Source organism: Meriones unguiculatus, chromosome X, assembly GCF_030254825.1.
Source record: "Meriones unguiculatus strain TT.TT164.6M chromosome X, Bangor_MerUng_6.1, whole genome shotgun sequence".
NCBI classification, from domain to species: domain Eukaryota; kingdom Metazoa; phylum Chordata; class Mammalia; order Rodentia; family Muridae; genus Meriones; species Meriones unguiculatus.
Genome location: NC_083369.1, coordinates 117,721,466 through 117,744,465, shown reverse-complemented (window position 1 = coordinate 117,744,465; position 23,000 = coordinate 117,721,466). Strand labels below are relative to the sequence as shown.

At 43.0% G+C, this 23,000-nt stretch overlaps 1 protein-coding gene and 1 pseudogene across 1 annotated transcript; one reads left to right on the top strand and one right to left on the bottom strand.

Annotated features, from left to right (window-relative positions):
* Window positions 1–4,213: 4,213 nt before the first annotated feature.
* LOC132649937 (PWWP domain-containing DNA repair factor 4-like) lies at window positions 4,214–6,307 on the bottom strand. Its single transcript, XM_060374708.1, has one exon. It carries the CDS (start codon window positions 6,305–6,307, stop codon window positions 4,214–4,216), a length of 2,094 nt encoding a protein of 697 aa, XP_060230691.1.
* A 240-nt stretch (window positions 6,308–6,547) lies between these two features.
* The window catches only part of LOC132649936 (COP9 signalosome complex subunit 5-like), a 100,499-nt pseudogene continuing 84,046 nt past the window's right edge, over window positions 6,548–23,000 (top strand).

Sequence of the window (23,000 nt, the reverse complement as noted above, 5' to 3'; positions counted from 1 at the left end):
AAGCAGCTAAAGAAAAAAAAGCTTCTTCTACGACCTTATATAGGCTTCTAGAAGAAGGTGTGGCCCAGACTAGAGGTGGGGTTTTCTTGCTCAAAACACTGTATTAAGGTGTATCTTCCTCCATCATGGTCCAAGTTAAAGACATGCCTTCCTACCTCAAATTCTAGATTATGTGTAGATATTCTAACTTCAAATCAAGAAAAAAAATCCTCTTGGGGGTATCCATCCATTTTAGGGTTTTAGTTAATTCTAGTGTAATAAAGTTGACAACCAAGAAAACCCATCACAACTGCAACCTGTGTTGACTTGACACACAGTCATATTTATGCCATAATTAATTTCCAAATGTAAACATTAACCAGGTCATAATAATGCCTAAACATGATATAAGTAACTATTCTAAGTACAAGGCAAAATAATTATATATATATATATATATATATATATAATTACGACCAGGTCGTAATTATGCCTAAGGTGAATTAACTACTTTTTGTACAGCTTAGGGTTAGGGTGTGCTAAGGGACACAGCACAGTGATTACTGGTTCAGGTATTTAGTCCCTCTTGCAAATTCTGCCTCCTCTGGCCATTGTTTGCATGAACTTGTCAAACACCTAGAATGTCTCCAATTTGAATTTGTCTGATGCTTGTTTCATATGTAGGCCATAAATATGAGGTTTAGGTACAACTCCCATAGAAGGTATTGAATCCTCCTCTTTATGTCTTCTCTGGGGTGTGTGATGATGTCAGTGATGGTCATGCCTACTAAGCCTTTAGGTACACTCTACATACAGCTTCACGTGTGTGAGAAGCAGAGTTTATAGGTATTATCAGCTCTCAATTTTTGGTTTCCAAATCACCCCATAGAGACTGTTTTGATAAAGGTTGTACTTATATTAGAGTACTTACAGCTTCCATGGGATTTTAATGATTAACATTAAAATGTTAATCATAGTGTCCTGTTTAGATCTGCTGTCTCTCTTACAACAGAAGTGTGTGTTTCTGTGTGTACCAGGCAAGGGTTTATAATATAGATACCTTTCACTCAAATGTAACAACTTTCATTCAAACACCCAGGCTACCTAAATCATGTAATAAAATATAAGAAGCAATGCATTGAGGCCTGTAAGTAGATGTAGCTTTTTTTTTTTTTTTTTTTTTTTTTTGCGATATTCCTTACTGGGACCAACGATGCTTCATCTATCCTCAGACAGATAAAGAACTGAACTCAGTGAACATTGATACAAATATACTCAATAAAATCCTTGCAAACCGAACCCAAGAACACATCAAAGATATCACCCACCATGACCAAGTAGGCTTCTTCCCAGGCATGCAAGGATGGTTCAAAATACGGAATTCCATCAATGTAATCCACCACATTAACAAACTGAAGGGAAAAACCACATGATCATCTCCTTAGATGTCAATAAAGCATTTGACAAAGTCCAACACCCATTCATGTTTAAAGTCTTGGAGAGATCGGGGATACAAGGCACATACCTAAACATAGTAAAGGCAATATACAGCAAGCCTATAGCCAACAACATACTCTGAAACTGTAAACCAAAGCAAACTAAATGTTTATATTTCTCAGAGTGCTATGGGCATGGTGTCTCTTCACAGCTGTAAAACCCAAACTGAGAGAGAGATCATGATCTTCAGCATTAGCTGTGGATAATATGTAGTGAAAATGTGACCATGAGAGTGGGTGTCAGAGATTGCAGATCTAAAAGTTAAGCAAAAGAAAAGGTGGAAAACTCAATTCACATCTATTCCCATATGAATAGGGAACTTTGAGGACCCCAGAGTCTCAAGAAACCAAGACAGAATTACTGGTAGGAAAGATAAGAACCAGGAGACAAGGAGATAACAGGAATGTGGGCAGATTAGTGTAGCAATAGGGCAATCATGTGTTCTCTTGTTCCATGTCAGTGCTCAAAGTAAGTAGTAGAAATGGCACAAAATTCACTTGAAAGTTGAGAAGGAAGAAAAGACTTTTAGCTCTGAAAGAGGATGCTACAGGCAGGGTAGGTGGTGCTGTTAGGGGACATGAATGGTAGAAGGTGAGGACAGAGGGTTTTGTTGTCAGAACATAATGCAAAAGGGGGCAGTGTCAGTTAAAGTCATAGTAGAGGCTGACTATGCAAGTGAGACTATGTCTGACATGAAGCCTCTGAGACCTGCACTGGCATGGTGCTTGGGTATGTAGAACACAAAGAATTTAGATTTGAGCTTCTCCTGGAAAATCCATTAACAGATTGGAGTTATTAATTCCTATCCTAGATGGAGTCAAAAGCAGGACTAAAGGAGATGACTATGATTTATAAACTTTTCAAAAGCAAGGAGGATTGAGTTATACAGTGTCGGTGTCTTTTACAGAGAGATGGCTCATAGCAGAGGGAAAAATATGATTACATTTAAAAAGTCTTCTTCATTCATATATTGTTGGTGTGTGTACATGATAATTTTTGTGTGCACCTGAACTTGAAGGCCAGAAGTTGATATCAGGTGTCTCCCTCATCTACACTCCAAATTAGTATATTTGTTTTTCTTTTGTTCTTTTTTTGACAGGGTCTCTCACAGAACAAGAGGCTTGCCAATGCACCTATACTGGCTGGTTGGCAAGCCTCAGTGTTTTTGTCTTTGTGCCCCCACTACTGAGAATACAAGCACCTGTGTCATTCTTGCCCTTTTTCACAGGTAAGAGCCCACTGGATACACAAAGGAAAGGCACTAATTAGTATCAAGGGCTAATGCTCACCATTCTCCAGTGCAACAGGAAGGGAAAAGGTATCATGTATCCAGGGACATAGGCTGGAGTACAAATGCATATTTACAGGGATTTGGCAGAAACCAAGGGGACAGCTGCTAATAAAGTTGTACTTCAGGGTCTATAGAGGCACCGATTCATGTGTATCTCCAAAACACATAAAGCACTGTGATTCAAGAGGGGAAAACAGGCCAGTCTGGGAGGTATGGCAAGCTTGCTTCTCATCAGTACACCCAAGGTGTCAGTGACTCCAAGGAATGAAAGGCCGCTCTCCCTCTTCCGGCCAACACCAGAAGTCTAGAAGTCTTTGATCTCAGAAATGTGAGAAAAGCATAGATACTATTGTCTGCTGCTGCAGACAGTCAGCCCATGAGATAGGCAGACCTTTCTCATTAAGAGAATGTAGTCTCTGGGGGACTGGAGAATGGCTGAGAATATAAAGTGTTTCCTGCATGGGGTGAAAACATGAATTCACCATCCAGTACTCATTTAAAAGAAAAGTATATGGACAGGCATGTTTAATCTGTGCACTGGGGTGACAGAGACAGGAGGATGGAAAGAGCTGCCTGGATACCTCTTCTAGCACAATCAGTGAGCAACACGTTCCATCAGAGATCCTGTCTCAGAAAGCAGAAAAAATAAGTGAAGAGACACCAGATTTTGACCTATGACATCCTCACGTTTGTGCACACATACAGAGAGAAAGGGAGGGAGGCAGGGAGGGAAAGAGGGAGATGGAGGGAGGAAGGTGCAGAAAGATGAGAGAGAGTAGAGAGGGAAGAATAAAGGAAGGGAAGGAGAGAGAGAGTGAGAGGTTGTAAAACGCAATACATCATGATCTTTGAAATCAGACTAACTCCGGGAGTACATTCACTTCCTTTCTCTGGCTTTAACCAACTGCCTCAATACACATATCTGTTCCTCTTCTTCATTGTGAGTGAGTGAAGAAGGAGGTAATGGAGAAAGAAAATTGTGGAAGCTAAGCTGGCTCCATCCATAGCACCTTAGAGAAAAGAGGACAGGAAGTGTGGGGAAGTCAGAGACAGGTGTCATCATTAACCTGATGTGCTGGCTGGGTATGTTGGGAAACTGCAGAGAGGGCAAGGCTATGCCAAGATAGCCAATGCTCCACTCAGGGCTGGCAAGGTTCCAGGGAAGTGCACCCACAGGACTTGTGCACACCTAGGCACAGGCCAGAGAGGGCTGGTCTGGCCTGAAGCTAACAGAATCTGTCTGTCTGTAGAGCCCATGTAGACATCTGCACTGTCAATCAGGAAAGAAAATATTTATTTCGAGGTGGGGAAAGAAACACTCAGCGAGCAGTTGTCCCAGTGCCCAAAGTACACCCCACAGTCTCCCAGATGTTCCTTTTTGGAGTTCCTTCCTGTCTCCTCTCTTGGGAGTTGCAGGGGTGATGGCTGATAGCAGTGAGCACCCTTCTAAGGAATGGGTGCATGAGGGGCCCTGGCAGCCCCAATTCTGACTGCTGACCTCTTCCGGGCTGCCTTTAAGAGGTTCTTTTCAAAGAGCTCTTTCTCACGGTAGTGCACTGGTGGGCCATGCAGGTACTTCTCTTCTGCCTCCTTGTAGCTGAGCTCATAGAGGGCAGCGATGGAGCAGATGATTGCTTCTGGAAGAAGAACGTCCATGGTAAACTGCACTTTATCTCCTCTAGTCAGGGAGAGCAGAGCCTCATCTGCTTCCTTGCATATTTCTTGCAAATGCCTGGCCACAAGATGCAACTGGTCGTCATCCTCCAGGTAGGTCTCAATACAGAAGTCTTCCCCCCTTGATTTCCAAAGATTGTCCACCCACCTGGACGGTTTTCTGCCCTGCACAATCTCCCGCAGGTGCTGGTCGGCCCCCTTTCTCTTCACTATGAAGTCCACGAGCTTCTGGTTGGCTCTGTCCCAAGCAGCCCTCATACGGTCAGGCAGAACTTTCTTGCGGGGGCCTTTCCCACCTGGGGCATTCTCCTCCTCCCAATCTTCCAGGTCCACATAGCTCACCTTAGGGAAATCAATGTGCAGGTCTCCTTCCTGGATGGCCCTCCTTAGCGGGTAACTGACTTGGGCAGTGTAATAGCCCATAAAGGAGCCCAGGTAGGCGCCACAGGCCAGGCCCTCTCTGTAGTGGTCGATCACTGTGAGGCACCAGCTGATGCCCTGGCTGTACACTCTGCTGGCTCTTCTTATGAGTGATATTTTTTCTCCACAGTCCAGATGTTTCAACTTGTGTAGAGGGGCACGGACACCCTTGTGCTCAAACTGCATGTTAGCTTCCATCAACAACACCCTCGCCATCTTGTCATTTTGGCTGACACTTTTTACCACCGCTGGCCAGAATGGAAGGTCCTGAAATTTGAACCAGACCAGCATTCCTCGTTCAATGGTATTCTGTAGCTGGGCAGAAGCCACCTTGGCAGCTTGGCGTGCTTTTTGAATGGTGGAACGCCTCCTCTTGAACCTGGTCTTCGTCACCTTTGAGTGAGCACACGGTTCCAGTTCTGGCACCCTGCAATGTGGACACAGCACGTGGATCTTCCTTTTCCTGTTAGCAATGCGGAGGGATCTTCGCAGCCTCAGGATTGGAGGCATGCAAGCTGCTGAGGCCGAGTTTGCAGCTGGCTTCAGGGTGCCCGGGCCGTGGTCCTCCTTGCTCTCATGGAAGGCATTCTTCCTTTGGCCTCCAGTAGCCCTGGTGTGTAGGTCAGCAAAACGTGCTTGTTGCTTGAGGGCTTTGGGCGAAGACCAGATGCACCTCAGTGGCCCAGAAGCAGCCTGCTGCTCTTTCTTAGCCCGTACACTCTGCCTGGAGGCTGAGGCAGTCAAAGACTTGGGTTTGGATGTGTTTAGCTTTTTCATGCATGCATTACGACCAGAATTTCCTTCCAGTGTTGTGTGACATGGCCGTACTCTGATGCCTCTTAGGACATTCTGTTTCATCTCAAAGTGTGGAGGCCCAACAGTGGTGTGTGCCTGGGCTTTTCCACCTCGCACTGTGGGCACTTTCTGTGAGCTCACTGGCAACACAGGACCCTGACGGTGCTGCTTTCCAGGACTCCTCTGGGAGAGCTCTTGGCCTTTCTGGTTGTGCTTTTGGAAGCACAGACGCACGCGCAGGCGAAAGCGAGGACGTGGTTTGGAGTTGGCCTGCTTTTTTGGAACCTTTTGAGGAGTTGTTCTTGTGCTGGTTCTTTGGCCACCTGTCCTTCCACCTTGCAAACAGCCTCCCTCCCCCAGGATATCGAGAGCCACCTTGAGGGCTCTTCTGTATGCTCTGGTCTGCTTTGGTGAGCCATTGCCCTGTGACTCCTTCCCTGCCATGGAGGCAAGGCTCACAATTTCAGACTTGGATAGTGGCCTTGCTTTGGTGCTCCTCACTCTTGTCTTCTCCCCCATAGGCAAGATTTGCACCTCCAGGAAAGGTGCCCCTCTCCTCTTACTATGGGCTGATGTCCTGGGTCTGGACAACACCCTGGCAGGCCACAGCTGACCCTTCCAGCCACACAGCACATACTCTGCAGAGTTCATGGTGACAGTACTCTGGGGCTGTGCTGATCACTACAGCGTGAGCACTTTGGTTTTGGTGGGCAATGTGACTGCCTGGCAGTTGTCTCTGGCCAGGCTCTCCTGCCTGTGCTACTGGCCTCCTTCCAGATTCTGGTGGAGGAGCTGGAGCTGACTTCCCTCAGGGTTATGTGGGCTTCCCCTGCATGGTAGGAGAAGGAAGCAGAGTTGCATTAGGAAGGAAATAAATAGGCTTTAGCCAGCATGGACACATCAATGCGGTCAGGTGAGGCAAGGGTAATCAAGGGAGCTCACAAAGCCTGTTCTACAGATGTGGGAGAAGATATGCAAAAGGTCCAGAGCAGATGGGAAACAGTTGTAATAATGTTGTTCCCCACCCCAAGTCTGGAGTGTCTAACTTCATCCCAGAGAGGTGGATGTCATTACAAAGGCTGTGCATTTTCTTGCCCACCAGTCAGTACCTTAGGGCTCCCTGGGATTCTTTTGCCAAGGAAACCTCATTGTTCTCTTTCCTAGGGAGCTAGTCCTGCTCTGCCAACCCCAGGATGCCTATGGACAACCTAGTGCATGAGCCTTCCATACTTGTGTGATTCTAAGTTGAGCAGCAAGGAGGTGGGGAACTCTTCATGGTGATTCGCATAACATGGTAAGAGAAGATGGCTGCTTTCATAGCTTCTGGCTACCCCACCAGCCCACCACCAATCTTTCAGCTTAGTTCTGTTTCCATTGTGGACCTCACTATGGCATCAAGTGTCTACAGGGCACACTTGGCGAGATCCCCAAAGAGAAGCTACTTCTTTACTAAACAGACATGCTTATTAATTAATTGGAAGACTCAGTGATTTCAGATGGCAAGCAACAGGGTTATGTGACATGACAGGGAGACAAGTGTCTCTGTTGGAACTGTGCACCCTCCTGCTGCAATGTCAAGCCTATGGTAGACCCTGCACACCCATATCTGCCTGTGATGAGCACTATTCATCCAAGAGATTACAGATCACTGACCTCTCCTGTCTCCAACCTCTGTGCCCTAATGTTAATCCATAAAGTCTTAGACAGGAAATTAAAGTAGCTACTTGATGATATGGATGGTCATGTGCCCATCCCTAGGTCTCGTGATATTCAATCTCATCTGTATTGCAGCTCTCCTCTTCATGTTCCTCCATACTGTCCCTCTCAACATAGTCCTCCCCTTAACCATCTCAGTGTAATTTCAACCCTTTCTTCTCCTCTCTGTCCATCTGTCTGTTTGTCTCTCTCTGTCTCTCCCTCTGTGTGTGTGTGTTTATGGTGGTAGCTAATCTGCTCTTGACTGCTTCTTCCTTGAGCCGGCCAGTTTCCTATCAGCAGTGTGCATGTCACCTGAGGGAAAACTCATCTGTCTGATCCTCAAGAGGCTATGCTTGCTGAGAAGAACTACAACACAGAGGAAGAACCAAGAAAGACCCACATGCCACCCATGTTCACTATTCATGCTAGGATGCAAATTTGATTCTTGACATTACCAGGGCACCATGAGCCATAGTGAAACAGAGCACTGTGAACTGGGGGCTCCTGTGACACAAATCATCTTGGGAACTCCCATTACAACAGGTCCCCTCTGTGAGTGTGGCCATACCGAGCATAGAGACCCCAGATCTTATCCTAGGAATTCCTAACCTTACAGAAGTAGGGGGTGGAGAGCAATGACATTCTCCTCAATTCCTCAGTCCTTTCCTTCTGAACCCCTGTATCCATAAACTACTGGTGGTACACGCTAGCCCCCTATTCACAATGCAAATGTGCAGTGTCTCTCCTGTTGCATTCCCTTCCAAGCATTACTGACTTCAAATCTGATCTCACAATGCATAAAGTGGCTATCTACATAAAGGAGGCTAGGTGTGTCTCAGGCCACATCTGCTGGATGATGCAGCACTAAATGCGTATGTTGGAAGTATGGAGTTCATTTTAGTGATCACCAACAGGAACCCTTCCTCTGATGAGGCTATATCATCTAACATGGTTAGCTGGCTCCCTCTGATGCAGCTCCCTTGGAGTCCTAGACGTTGGGACACAGGTGTCTCCTGAGAACACAGAGGAAACTATAACCCCCTCAGGTACCTTAGGCTGTCTTCTTCTGGATCTTCCTTGAACTGGCCCTCCAGCAAGGATGAATGAGCACCATCAGGCCCAACCACATCACCACCATCCAGACACCATGCCTCACAGGGTACCCTTAGAAACCTCAGATATGTGAGTTATACTTACAAAATGCACCCTTTTTACGCTGCACAGGTCTGCACAATGTTCAGCTTCCCTCGGGCAGTACGTTCTCAGACTCACATACTTCACTTAGAAATCATATCTGGGAATACAAAGTGTGTGTTCAAGCCCACAAACCATGCTATTTAGGCATCATCTGTAACCCAGACATAGAGAGATGTGCATGCACTCATATCAGTCCACACTCCGCCACCCACACCCCCTTTGTGTATTCTGTCTTTGTATGCCTGTTGCTCCAGGGCATATGAAAGTCCTTGCCCTTCCTACAGACTACTTAAATGTTATCGGTATTGCCACCTGCCTCCACTGTTTCAGGCATCACCTGCCTCCAGACCACTACTTTCAACCAATGCTTTGCTGAAATTTCTGTGATAGTTACCTTTCTGGCAAAAACAGTGCTCTCTTTTCCAGAGGCACAAAGAGAAGAAGTAGAATACTGAAATCCCTGTCTCAGTACATGCTTCAGCCCTGGGACCAAAGGCCTTTTATCAAGAACTTGCGCACAATTGCTGTGTGTGAAGTCTATTCACATTTTCTGCAGATGGGAACAATAGCTTCCTTTCCTGTGTGCAAGACAGACACATGGGTTAAAGGAAGTCTGATGAGAAGGTGCAAGAAGGGTATAGTGTATATTGGTCACACAGAGGAGCAGAGACACATAGAGGGATCCTGATGTGTTGGTGGGTTATGGGGAATCCATGGCTGCACACTCTCTAATTCCCAGCTGGTTCTTAACCCAATTCAGAGCACTGTAAAGTCTCAGACACAGACACATACTAATGCCTGTTGGGGGAACAAAGTCTGGCCTCTCCTCTCTCCTCGGGTATTCATGACACCAGGTGTTTTACTTCAGTATACACAACTGCCATTAGTGGCCAGTATTAGAGGCAGGTATCTTTTTGTAGGCCCGTGGCAGATATCCAGGCCCGGAGAGTATCACCACTTCCTATAAACAATCATCCAAAAAATGCCTGCAGGTCAGCACCCACCTCCCACTCATAAGCCTTCACCCCAGCCACAAAGGGAGGCCCAGATACACCTCTGCCTTAAATGCCTTCCAGCTTCTCTCTAAGACAACAAACGCCACAACTATCTAGGCATTAAGGTGCTGCCACACAGATGCAGTCATTCTGTCAAGCACACAAGTGACAATCATCGCCAAAGAGAGAAAAGGTATCCATTCACATGTGTTGGGGAACTATGCTTTCATGGCCTGAAATGATAAAGCTGGCACCAAAGGGTTGTCACCTAAGGACAAAGAGACAAGGCAAGGACTTTTGGGCTTCACTTCAAACAGTAGTAGTGACAACAACTCCTGTCCCATGAACAAGCACACAGGCTCCCAGGGCACACTCAGAGGGTCAGCTCACAGAGTCACTCAGGTTGGCTGAAGGCACCTACCTACATGCTTCCTGTGGTTGTCTACTGATCTCACCTCTTCAGTCTGTGAGTATCCTTCAGAAATACATCTGTAACCAGGAAAGAATGGCTTGTCCTCGTTGTCATGGCAACCACAGTGTCATAGAAAAAGTTTTCTGCAAGTAGCCAATTCTTTGTGGAAACCAGGAAGTACTGTTCACTTACACCTCTGTCACCTAGTTCCCCCCAGCCAGACCCCTGTAGCTTCAGGCATGAAAGAAAGTAACCATGCACACACTACAGAAGATGTCTCTATCACTCCATGGTACAGGGTCTTTAAGCACAGAGGCTCTGGGAGAAGGCAAGACAAGAGATGGCAGGTACCAATAGTATTTCAATTGTCCACACAAAAGAGGAACCAGAAATAGTTGGTTGAGTATGTGTCTGTACAAAATGAATTCAAGAGCTGAAATACTTATCTGGTGCTCTTATGGAAAAACTATCTGTGATTTTAAAGGGATGAATTATAACTAGAATTGTTAAAGACGTTTTAGCATAGGTGGTGTTCACATTTGATGTTTTTCCAGAAACCTCGCCTTTGAGCAGGTAAGCTATTTATAAACATCATTTTTACAGAAAAGTCTTATGAATTTCAAATCATATACCTTGAGGAATTTGGCTTGTATCAACATGGGAAACAATGAATAAATCATTGATACTTATAATGTTTCAAGACACTAAATCTTTTTCAACTTAGAGTTACACTTCTTTTTTTTAATGAAAATCATTTTATTAAGTCATTTTACATACTTATGGTTTTCAAACAAAAACTTTGAATGTTTAATAGATTGTGTTGATCAGTAAAACCAAATTACCATTTTAATGCTAATACTAGTATCATATTTACCTTTCTCACTGGGTTGACTTTTGTTTGTGACACAAAATCCATGCAGGTAAAATATCTAACCAAAAGTAAAAGATGCCAAGGATGTAGGAAATACACAATCTCACTCAAGAATAGCCTTAAAGAAGCAATGAAATAGTATATTTTATCATGTATCCTTACGGTAAAATTTCCTAAATGATTTTCATGATTAAATAGGATCTGGGTATGGAGCATTTCTACTTCATACTAAGGAGTGATGACATGAGTACAACAGCCATGCCATTTCTCGTTTGAAGGGCATATAACAAGCTATGTATATTGTGACGGCAATATTTGGCACTATTTTCTTTGAAATGAACAAAATGGCTAGGTATTTAAGGAAAACTTTGGCTGGGTGTTGTCAGTAACAAAATTCTGACTTCCCCATAAACAAGAATTTTGAGCTTTTTTGACATGCATACGATATCAACAAATGTGCTTTTGAAATGGCATCATATAATAAAGGATGCTATAATAACTGTGTGAACATTTGGAAGCTATAGTAGCTCAATAAATTAATATCATTTGGATGGTCGATGCAAGATATAAAATTCCTGGCTCAAAAAATCTACTAAGTACAAGATAAGCCAGTATATGTTCATATGCATTATTAATATATAATATGAACAGAAATGTATATCCTACATCACCAAGATCTCTTGGGATGCAACAATTGTTAGGCTTGTTTCCTTTGGTGTAATGCCAAAGGAAAATATCTACAAAAAATAAAGTCTTTCAAAATACTTCCCCCTTCCCAATAAAGAGTCTATGAATTCAGATATGGATATCCAAGCCTAGCTGTTTTAAGACAATTAAAAAATTAAGAGATGTAAAAATGACATCACTCTTACGAGTAGGTTTTTCCTAAAGGTGTAGGGTATTTAAAGTATATGGTTTTTATTTTAACCTGTTATGAATTTACTATTAAGAGTAAATGTAGTAAAATGTATTTTAAAATTTAACTCAATGTAACTATTGATACATGTGTCACACAAAGACTCTGGAGTAACCAATGATTTATAATAAGATAAAGATCAAGAATATAGAATTTAATACCCACTGTACTTCATTTTGAATGTTTTTATATTATATTGACTTCCATGTCCTCTTTTTTTTTTTCTTTCAGAAAATTCAATGCATTTTTAATAAAGGAATGCGTGTATGAGAGAGATTTCTTTTGAAATAAGGTTCTTATTCTTCAGGTTAAAAAAATTAGTTTGTAGAATTTCTTTTTTTTTTTTTTTCAATGCAGTTTATTCAGGAACCTTGAACAATCCTCGGACCCTGGGGAAAGCCAGCCCACAGCTTAAATAGCCTCTGGGTAGCCAACCCAGGCGTGCCACGTGGGCAATGCAGATAGGTCCACACACATGGAAGCAAGCCCGATCCTCAGCCTTAGCCAAATGTGGAATTGTTCGTGACAGAGAGCACTCACCATCAGGAAGGTGGAAGGCAGAAACCAGCTCCATCTTTAAGGCATAGCATTCCGCAGCACTCTACAGTTCCCCCTTTTTGTTTTAGACGCATCAGGCAAGAGTAGAGGTCTGATCTCTGATATTAGAAATAAATTGGGACTTTGTACCGATGTTCATTTAGGTGTCATCCACCCAAAGAGCATCAGACCCGTTTGATACCTTTTTCTCAGAGGCGGGACCTGGGGCATCAACCCGCATGCAATCAGACATGCTCTTCTCTGGGTCCAAAGCGGCTGACCCTGAGTGCAGTGCTTAGCCTCGCATCCTGAGCATATCATTTTAGCTTTTTATGGTATCCAACCATGCTTGGGGAGAATGTCCTGCTTCAATGGCTGTAAAGGCCTGAATGATCATGGCTGCATCACACTGTTGTGAGACTCTAATCTTGCATATATACCACAGGCAAACCAAGGAGACCAACACCAGAAGGCCTGCTAACACTCCCATGCCCGCCAATTCCTTCAGATGATTCATGGCTGCAGCAATCCATGATGATAATCCTGTGGCTAGTCCTGCGTCCACTCTGGTAGAATTTACTGTGACAATGGCCACTCTCAGCTGCTCCATCGTAGTATCGAATTCTCCAGTCCAATTACCTAAAATATAGCTCGACAATTGTTTAGACAGATTTGCAGCACAGGAAAAATTCTCATGTTGTATGCTAGTGACACAAAGTCCAGCATACTTTCATTGACAGCCAGGTTGAGCGATTTGCCATAGGGTATCAATTTGCTCCTGCAAGAGGTCAATCCTCTGATTGAACACCATCAAGCTTCCTTTTAGTTGAGCATTAATTCCTTTATGTACAACTAAGGCATGAGCTACATTGGCTAAATGATTATTCAGGGTCTGAGCAGTCTGCCCAGTATGACTCATGGCTAATGCCCTGGTGATAGCTCCAACAGCCGTCAATGAGATGGTAGTAACAATGGTGGCTGTAGTTCCAAGATCCCTTTTTTGTCTGAAGAGAGTCATAGCGTGAGGGGCATCAATGGGCACAGGCACCCAGTGAGGCATGCGAGTAACCAGGGCATACCTAAATTTACTAGCATTCCAGCATTGGGCAAAAAAGCAAGTATCATTACCACAATTACTTGGCTCTATCTGGCTAATAATGAATAAAAATGGGGGATATAGACAAACAGGTGTGGGCTTATAGGAAATATTATGAGAAGCCTTAACCCCTCGTTGGAACATCCTGTGTCAGTTCTAGAACTAGCAGTGGTGGTGTCTGAGGTCTGAGTAGGTTCAGGAGACCATTGCCCCCAGGGGCGAGATATGCTCCATGCCAATTGACTAACTCCATGTTTTCCTCCAATTTTGAAAGTCATTTAAGGTTCTTAAATTATTTTTTCCCTTTTTTTTAAATTTTTCGTCAATTACACTTTATTTATTCTGCATCCCCCATAAGCCCCTCCATCCTCCCCTCCCAATCCCACCCTCCCTCCTCCCTCTGCTTGCATGCCACTCCCCAAGTCCACTGATAGGTGAGGTTCTCCTCTCCTTTCTGATCTTAGTCTATCAGTTTACATCAAAAGTGGCTGTATTGTCCTCTACTATGGCCTGGTAAGGCTGCTCCCTCCCAGAGGGAGGTGATCAAAGAGCAAGCCAATCAGATTATGTCAGAGGCAGTCCCTCTTCACATTACTATGTAACCCAATTGGACTCTGAACTGCCCTGGGCTACATCTGTGCAGGGGTTCTGGGTTATCTCCATGAATAGTCCTTGGTTGGAGTATGAGTCTCTTGGAAGTTCCCTGTGTTCAAATTTTCTTGTTCTGTTGCTCTCATTGTGGAGAGCCTGTCCTCTCCAGCTCTTACTATTTCCCAGTTCTTACCTAAAATTCCGTTCACCTGCCCAACAGTTGCCCATCCGGCTCAGCATCTGCTTTGATAGTCTGACACTTCTTTATGTGACTGCTGTTAATTTGTATCTGAGGCTGTTTGGAACACTGACTTTTAATTCTCAACCATTTCTTCTGTTAGCATGGTCAACAAAGCTCAGACACAAATCAGCAAAGTAATAAAAATGTTTTGACTTTTATATCTGGACGTAGAGTGTGAAAAGGCCACCACTCCTCTGTACTTCTTGTCTAAAAAGATGAAATTCTTTTCTTCTTTATTCATCCCAAAGGAAAGCTCCTGTATGTTTGAACCAGAGAGTCTGTGTTAAAATAGCAGGTTAAGCATCTTTTGTTAGCTTAAAGTTAACACCTCTTACTAAAATGTTCACCAAGAAAATAGATATAATATAATACAGACTTTGTTCCTTGTTACCTAACTTCCAAGCAGCTGTTTATCTTGTAGTCTTTCACTTACTGTGAAAACAGGCATTATATTCTGTTCTGGTAACAATTTAAATTGATGAATTAAAAGGAAATCTCAACAAATGGAACATATACATTACAAACAGAGACAAACATTTCCTGTAGGTCTTTATAGTTTTTAAGAATAAATTAACTCATCTGACATTGCAATTAATCTCAGATCTTCACGATAATCTGAAATATGAAGACGGTTTTCAATTGCATTCTACAGTACATTTTGTCTTTTTTCTGTTGGTAAGTAAGAGTTCTGATCAGACATTGTAAACTATTTAAATGTACCTTGTTCCAAGCAGATTAGAAAAATGGTTAACACAAAGTGTTTTCTCTTCTCTACATGTGTAATATGTAAATAGTTTCACAATGCTTTTTTGTTATTCCACTTCAGGACGCCACTAGAGAAAACAAGTCAGCAATTCACCGTGAAAACACATGTGGATGTTTTGTGGAGTAAAAATAGCCAGCATTTTAATTATACATGATTTCTGAATACGGGTTACAGAAAATGATTTTTTTTGTTAAAAACAAATTTATACATGTATATCTTTTTTAAACCTAATTCCTTCCCTTACATCCCTCCCCCTTCTGACTCATACTGTAATCCTCTCTATAATTTATGAACTCTACTTATTGGTAAATCTATCTATCTATCTATCTATCTATCTATCTATCTATCTATCTATCTATCTATCTATCTATCTATCTATCTATATCTGCCTATGTATATTCCTATCATCTATCTGTTTACACATTAGTCTCTCTATTACTGCACAAAGACATACTCACAAACACAATTCAATTAGTGTTCATTGTATTAACATGTCTTGGGAAAAGCATGTTTTATCCAATTCCCACTGAAGATAAAATTGTTTACTACCCAACTTCTTCATGATAATGTATACTTATTTGAAGCATTTTTCTCTAATAATTACAGATTATATAAACACAGTTACTTCTTCATCCTCCTTAAAATTATGCAAAAGCAGAGTTTTCTAACAGAGTTTATATTCCTCAGACGTTCACAGAACCCTAAAGTCCAGAAAATAGTTTTTATTGTATTTTCATTTGTCTACATTGCAAACTGTTGGGGGCAACATGATAATTGTGGTGACCACTATCTGTAGCCCAGAACATACAGACTGTTCTGTATATTCCTTCTTGGCATTTTTGTCCCTATTGGATGCATTCTTCTCTTCGATAACCACACCAAAGCTTGTGTACTGCCTATATGAGAGGAAAACTATCTCCTTTGAAGGATGCATGATGCAGCTCTTTGCTGAACACTTCCTTAAAGCAGTAAAAGTGATTGTACTGACAACCAGGGCCTATGGCCACTAGGTAGCAATTTGTAAGCCCTTGCACTACCCTTCCATCATGAACTGGAAGGCCTGTGGCACACTGATGGGGGTACTATAAACAGGAGGATTCTTGTGTTCTATCATACAAATAATTTTTGCTTTGCAGTTACCCTTCTTTGCACTCAATGTTTTTGATCATTTCATTTGTGATTTGTTCCCATTACAAGAACTTGCCTGCACTGATACACATAGCTTCAGCCTTTTGGTGGTTGGCGAGAGTGGGTCTAACTGCATAATAATCTTTTCTAATTTGCTTGTATCCTATGGTGTCATCCTGTGCTCTCTGAAAGCCTACAGTTGTAAAGGGCAATGGAAAACTCTCTCCACCTGTGGGTCCCACACTGCAGTTGTGATTTTGTTCTTTGTCCCATGCTTATTTGTATATGCACACCCACCATCTGCTTTCTCCTCTGATAAAATGGTGGCCATGATGCCTTGATTTTGTTGGATGTGTTCTTAAACCAACCTCTAACCATCTTCTTATCCATAACCTTAGCTATTTGTTCCTGGTGTCTGCACTTCATACTGGGCCCATCTGTCTCTGGTTTCTGGAGTACTCTTTAGGATGTTTAGAGAGGTCCACCAGTTTGAGCATTGATCTTTGTGTTTCAACTGTAACTAAACGTAGAAGGTTGCTGGCACATGTGCACAAGCATGGCAGTGTGCATGGAAGAGTGCCTTTAACGAGAGGGTGCTAGAGCCTGTAATGTGGAGCTTAAGTGTAGGAGTGGGTACAGGTCCTAGTGCTTTTTGCAGGCACAATGTAGATGTGTAGGTGCCATGAATACATCAATGGCCTACAGGCCTCTAGTACTGTCCACCTGGTATTCTGATTTTCTGGGCTCCAGGAATTGTTTGCCTGGACTCCACTGGTAGACTCAAAGAACAGGGGCTTCAATGTTGGGAACACTGTCTCAAGGAACCCTATTTTGCCAACTGTGAGGATGTGGGTAGGAGGCATCTGATATCTGGCTGTTAGTGTAGAGGGACCTTGGATCTGCATGCACTCACTTGAAGGAACACTCACTTGCTCCTAGGACTAATCAGAAGTCACAGGGGTTCCCCCTGTTCTCTACTCTCATATTTGGGCCCGCAGGGGCAAATGAGAGTGTAGGAGATCTGTGAGCTCAGTGGTGTCCCCTGTTTGGCTTCCAGGCAGCATAGGGAGACCCATACTTGTGGTAGCCACCTCTGCAGTCTCAGTCAGTGAGTACGGAGGATCCAGACCTGGGATGCCTGCCTCTGCTGTCTCATTCACTGAGAGGTCTATGCTTGGGGCAAGGGGAGGTGAAGGTTGATTGAATATTTACCACTCTCAGTCCCTGGAGATGTCCAAGGGTGACTTGGAGCCTAACTGTCACAGCCCCCAGGTAGTAGCCTCTCACCCAGGAAGCCTCAATGTTATGTTCTTGCTTCACCTGCCCCTTCACTCACTAATTTCGGGGTTTGGAATCCTGTGCCACTCAGACTGTGTGGTGCATGCTGGTAGGTGCCATCATCCTTTCCCCACAAGTATTCTTGAGGTGAAAGTTCAGGTGGCTTAGCTTAAACTGTGAAGTTAATCTTCTGCTGTGACATAGGATTAACTCACAAGGTACACTAAGAGCTCCTTTTTGGTTTTGTTGAAAGAAGTCATTGTGTAGCTCATGCTAGCCTTCAATGGTAATTGATGATGTTCTTGAACCTGTTTTTCTCAAGGGTTTAAAGTACAGGTTTCTGCTGCCACATCCAACAATGTCTTTTTCCCACACATGCAGGTGGGGAGGATCTCATTATGTGTTTTCAGAGTCACCATCCTTACCTTGCCTACAAGTTAGGTAGATCCAAACTGCCAGCACCCATGTAGCCACCAGCAGTGCCAAGAGGAGAGGCAGCCAGCCTCCCAGCATGCTTCTCTCTTCAGGAAACAGCTCAGTCACCCTAACAAACAAAGCTATGTTTGCCCTCTTTTGTAAATTGATTTTTTTACTCCACTTCTCAGAAATTTAAACCTTTTCAAACCAAGTGCTTAAAGGCCTTTCAGGGTCTCCTGTTAAGGGTTCCCAATATCCAAGTTACTTAAAATTTATTACTATGGGCTGGAGTGATGGTTCATCCTTTATAGGTAGGCTCACAACAACAACAACAAAAAATGTATATAAATTCAGGCACACATGTGCCATAGTGTATGTGTGGAGGTCAGAGGACAACTTTAGGGCATTTGTTCTCTTCTATCACCATGGGATTTAGTTTGCAAGATCCAGATAGCAAGCGATTTTAGGCACTGAATTAGGGGCCATTCTCTAAACTCAGGTTTCTATTCCTTAAGCATAAAAGCATTTTCACCGTGGCAACTAGAATATGAATGCTGCTTTTTTTGTTGATTGAATAATTTTTGTTCCTCAGGATGAACATAGATACATAATGCACACATAGCTGTGTGCCCACATAAAAGTCAAGGTATAGGGATAGTTATGTAAAGCTTGTAAGGGATCTAAAGGTATCTAAAGCTCATCATTTGGTCCCACCCCTGGGGCTAGTTTCAGATCATAGTGTCAGTCCATTGTTAGTCAAAAGAACTGACATATCTCTAAATCCAGAGACATTTTTCAAGAACATGCTGGTATCAGTGAGGTATCTTTTCTTGCCAATATTCCTTATTTGTTAATCAAATAGGATTCAGATAGAATTGGAATGCCTTGAAATGTATACTCCCTCATGGACCGAGTCCCTGTTCTCATACCAGACTTTGACTCCCATTCCATAGCATTGTGATACTTTCAACAACCATTTTGTTCTTTTTCCCCTTCTGTATTTTCTGTTTGAAAAGCCTTTCTTTTTACTTAGTTTTTAGATCCCTGGGGTAGCATAGACATTGGTTTGTTACATCAGATCAGAGTACACTGGCAGGGACCCCCTAATGCTCTTCACAGACATGGTATAACCTGTTATTATCAAAGGGGATTTGTGTGTCTTGACACTCTGACCATCCTGTGGTAATGACAGGTACTTACTGTTATCGGGAGGGAAGGGAGCACTTGTCTCTGAGCATAACACAAACGTTCCTTCACGTTGCATGCAGTCATTACCACAGGTGCGTAAATACAGGGTCAACTAAGGAAAAGGCAAGGTCAGAAAGTTCCCAGGAGATGTTCTGCATTGTCCACGTTTCTAACACAAATTCCCCCCTCTTTTCTGTTTGTTTGTTTTCATCTCTTGGCATGGTCAACAATTTTTCACTTGGTTAAAGTTCTTTAGTCCACAAATACAACCTGGTGACCCAAGACGAAAATATCTACAATGCCCTTGAACTTTTTGCATGGTAATGACATGGTATTTTCCTTATCTAAAAAGGAGGCTACATCCTAATAAATATAGAAATATTCCCCCTAGACAATAGTAGGTGAGTTCCCTGGCACTAGAAAGGTCTATGACATCCTAAAACGTGCAGTTACAGTGTTGCCAGTGTCTGCTTTCTTGGCCACCCTGAGCTCTTCATGTTAGAGGGCATGGAGAATGACTTGTGTGTGGCTGTGTTGCTCTGTGACCCTCCGAATCCTACAAGGGCCTCACTTCCTGTTTCTACATGGGCCACCTGAGGCCCCCAGAAGGCAAACAATTGCTCTCCAGAGTTCAGGCATTGACCTGCACTCCAGCCTTCCAGCAGCAAACCTTTGAAGATTCTCTTTTAAATTAAAACTGAGGCTTTGGAGAAATAAAATGGCTGTCCTATCTCAGAATTACTCTGAGGATCTGTGGTAGAAAATAGAAGCAAAAGCACTTTGACAAGTTAGCAGTCACTAGTGCAAGAAAAGACACCAAAGCAGCAGAATCAGCCTCCTGATCTTACCACTGTAAAGACTAATAAGGTGTCCCTAATAGCACCCTTGACTAGGACTATTGGTAAAAGACTTGCCATCGTTTAAAAGATGAATCAGAGGGTTAGTATGTATCAGTTGTTGAATGCTTACTTAGAACTCAAGAAGTCCTAGGTTCAGTCCCTAGCATTCCACCACACATTCACATTCAGAAAGCATCCAGGCTGGAACAACTAATTTTCTACTGTCCTTCCCTTCCCAGATCACTGTAAATCACCTGAGTGACAGCACCTTCACTTTCCTCATCCACCAAAATGGCTACAGATATCCATGTCAGTTTATTCTGGTGTGAATAAGTGAAACAAAGTCAAGAGCTATAAGGTCCAAGTGAGTAGCCAGACTATCAGTGAGGAAACCTGTCAGTCTTCTTGACTGACTTCAGATGCATCAGACTGTGTGAAATAGGACTCCCTTCAGAAGCCTAGAGTTGCTGCCTTTAGTTGATCCTAGACTTATTGTACCCAGCATGTGTACAGGTCCTTTTTTCTGCTACAGTGATAAAGATAGCCTAGCATGTTGAGACAGCAGTTAGCTTTGGGATATCTTGAAAGAAAACCTATTTAAAGTATCCAAATTTGTATTTTCCTTCAAGATATCATAGCTAGAGATTGGGGATGTAGCAGTGATGAAGGGAATGAAGGGGAGAGTACCTCCAACACTCTAGAAAAACCCAACAACAGGTTCCTTTGAATGAGAACCGTGTATGTATTTCCAACTTGATTGGTTGTAAAATTCACTTCAACCATCTTCTCATTCTTCTTACAAGCAGTGATATTTGGATCCCACAGACTTCCTCCAAGTTGAGAGAAAACCGCATGGGTGACCTGATAATTCCTCCCTCATCTGAGCTCCCAGGGAGCTTTACAGAAACAAATCTAAATCATTAGGCACACACCCATGAGACAGGAACCCTACTGTAGTTTATTATCTGACCCAGTTCCCAGAATTACAAAGTATCTTATGTCCAAGAATGTTTAGGAATTCCCCACCCAATGCCATTACTTTGCTAAAAATAGCTTCTTTAAGCTTGCAGTAGTAGGTATAGATCTCAGTCTTTGACTCAGTTCAATGCTCACCTTACATTTTGAGGTAAGAGAGCTGCTAGGACCTCTGTTTTCTCCTTTCAAGGGTAGGAGGAAAAACCTTAGTTTAAGAGTTATGCCCGAAAATATGGAATAAGTGCACTGATGCTCAGGGCTTGCAAGCACAAAGACATGCTGCCAGTTTTACTGGATACATTGAAGGAAGGAAATGGCAAACAGCTTACAGGAATCCCTGACAGAACAACTATCAGAAAGTCCATTGCGTCACTCATGTGACTTGCAAATAAGAGTGGACAAATTTTCAGGAATGTGTATACGTAATAGCACAAATTATCTTCCTTACTCTTGGAACAATTTTGGGCTCTGGAAGGGAACTGGTTCTAGAAGAGAATCAGAGGGCTGATTCCAGGCCCTGGACCTCATACCTCTTACAGCTCCACTCTTTTACAGTGCTTATGATGTGAGGAAAGATCTTTCCCAATATCATTAACTTCACTAACATCACTAGCATCATGCGATTGTACTGCTCTGTAATTCATGTTCACCCTTAGAAGAAGGGATGATATGAGAGACTGTCCTAAAGCAGTTCCTTCATAAATCAAAGGAAATTCTAAGGGTCTACCATAGAGAAGGCAGTTTTGAGAAGGAAACTAGGGCCTCCTTTGGAAAACTTTCACCCTTTGTGTTAATCCAAACAGAAGGTACCAGAGATTCCTCTGAGCACAGGCCACTTGTGATAAGCAGGTGCATAGGCTATGTGGACTCCCCTCCAATCACAAAACAGCTTACCATGGGTACTGCTGTTAAGTGGGATTTGGGATAAAGTGTTAGATAAGCCAAGGAACAGGTAAGATTTTCTGTAGCTGTTACTGTACTATATAAACCTAAGAGTCGGTCCCAGTCTGCATAACTGCTTAGCCCAAAGCCACTCCTTTTCTGAGTTCAGTTCTTTTTTTATTTTTAATTTAATTTAATTTTTTATTATTAGTTACATTTTATTAACTCTGTATCCCAGCTGTATCCCTATCCCTCATTCCCTCCCAAACCCTCTGTCCCTCATCTCCTCCCTGCCCCTTTCCAAGTCCACTGATGGGGAGGACCTCCTCCCCTTTCATCTGACCCTGTTTTATCAGGTATCTTCCAGACTGGCTGCAAAGTCCTGCTATGTGTCCTAGCAGGACTGCTCCTCCCTTGGGGGGGGGTGGGGAGGTCAAAGAGCCTGACATTGAGTTCCTGTCAAAAATAGTCCCTGTTCCTGTTCTTATGTGAAACCAGTTGGCTACTGAGCTACCATGGGCTTCATCTGAGCCGAGGTTCTAGGTTATATCCATACATGGTCCTTGTTGGAGTGTCAGTCTCAGGAAAGACCCCTGTGCCCAGATATATTTGGTCCTTGAGCTCTTATCCTTTCCACATCATACTAACTCCCCCTTCTTTTCCTATGATTCCCTGCACTTTGCCGAAGGTTTGGTTATGAGTCTTAGTATCTGCTTTGATACACTGCTAGGTAGAGTCTTTCAGAGACCCTCTGCAGTAGGCTCTTGTCCTGTTTCTTGTTTTCTCTTAAGTCCAATGTACATCCTATTTGTCTTTCTAAGTGAGGATTGATCATCTTCCCCCGGGTCTTCTTTCTTGTTTATCTTCTTTAGGTATATAGATTTCATTATGTTTATCATATCTTATGATATATGAGTGAGTATATACCATGTGTGTCTTTCTCCTTCTGGGGTACCTCACTCAGAATGTTCTTTTCTAGATCCCACCATTTGTCTGCAATTTCATGATTTCCTCATTTTGATTGCTGATTAGTATTCCATTGTGTAAAAATACCACAATTTCTGTACCCATTCCTCTGCTGAGGGACATCTGGGTTCTTTCCAGGTTCTGGCTATTACAAATAAAGCTGCTACAAACATGGTTGAGCAAATGTTCTTGTTGTGTACTTGAGCAAATTTTGGGTATATGCCTAGCAGTGCTATAGGAAAGCACCAGATTAACTTGCAAAGTGGTTGTACCAGTTTACATTCCCACCAGCAATGGAGGAGTGTTCCCCTTTCTCCACAACCTCTCCAGAATGTGTTGCCACTTGAGTTA

Coding starts and splice junctions, on each gene's coding strand:
- LOC132649937 (XM_060374708.1), bottom strand. CDS start 6,307: ATGAACTCTGCAGAGTATGTGCTGTGTGGCTGGAAGGGTCAGCTGTGG.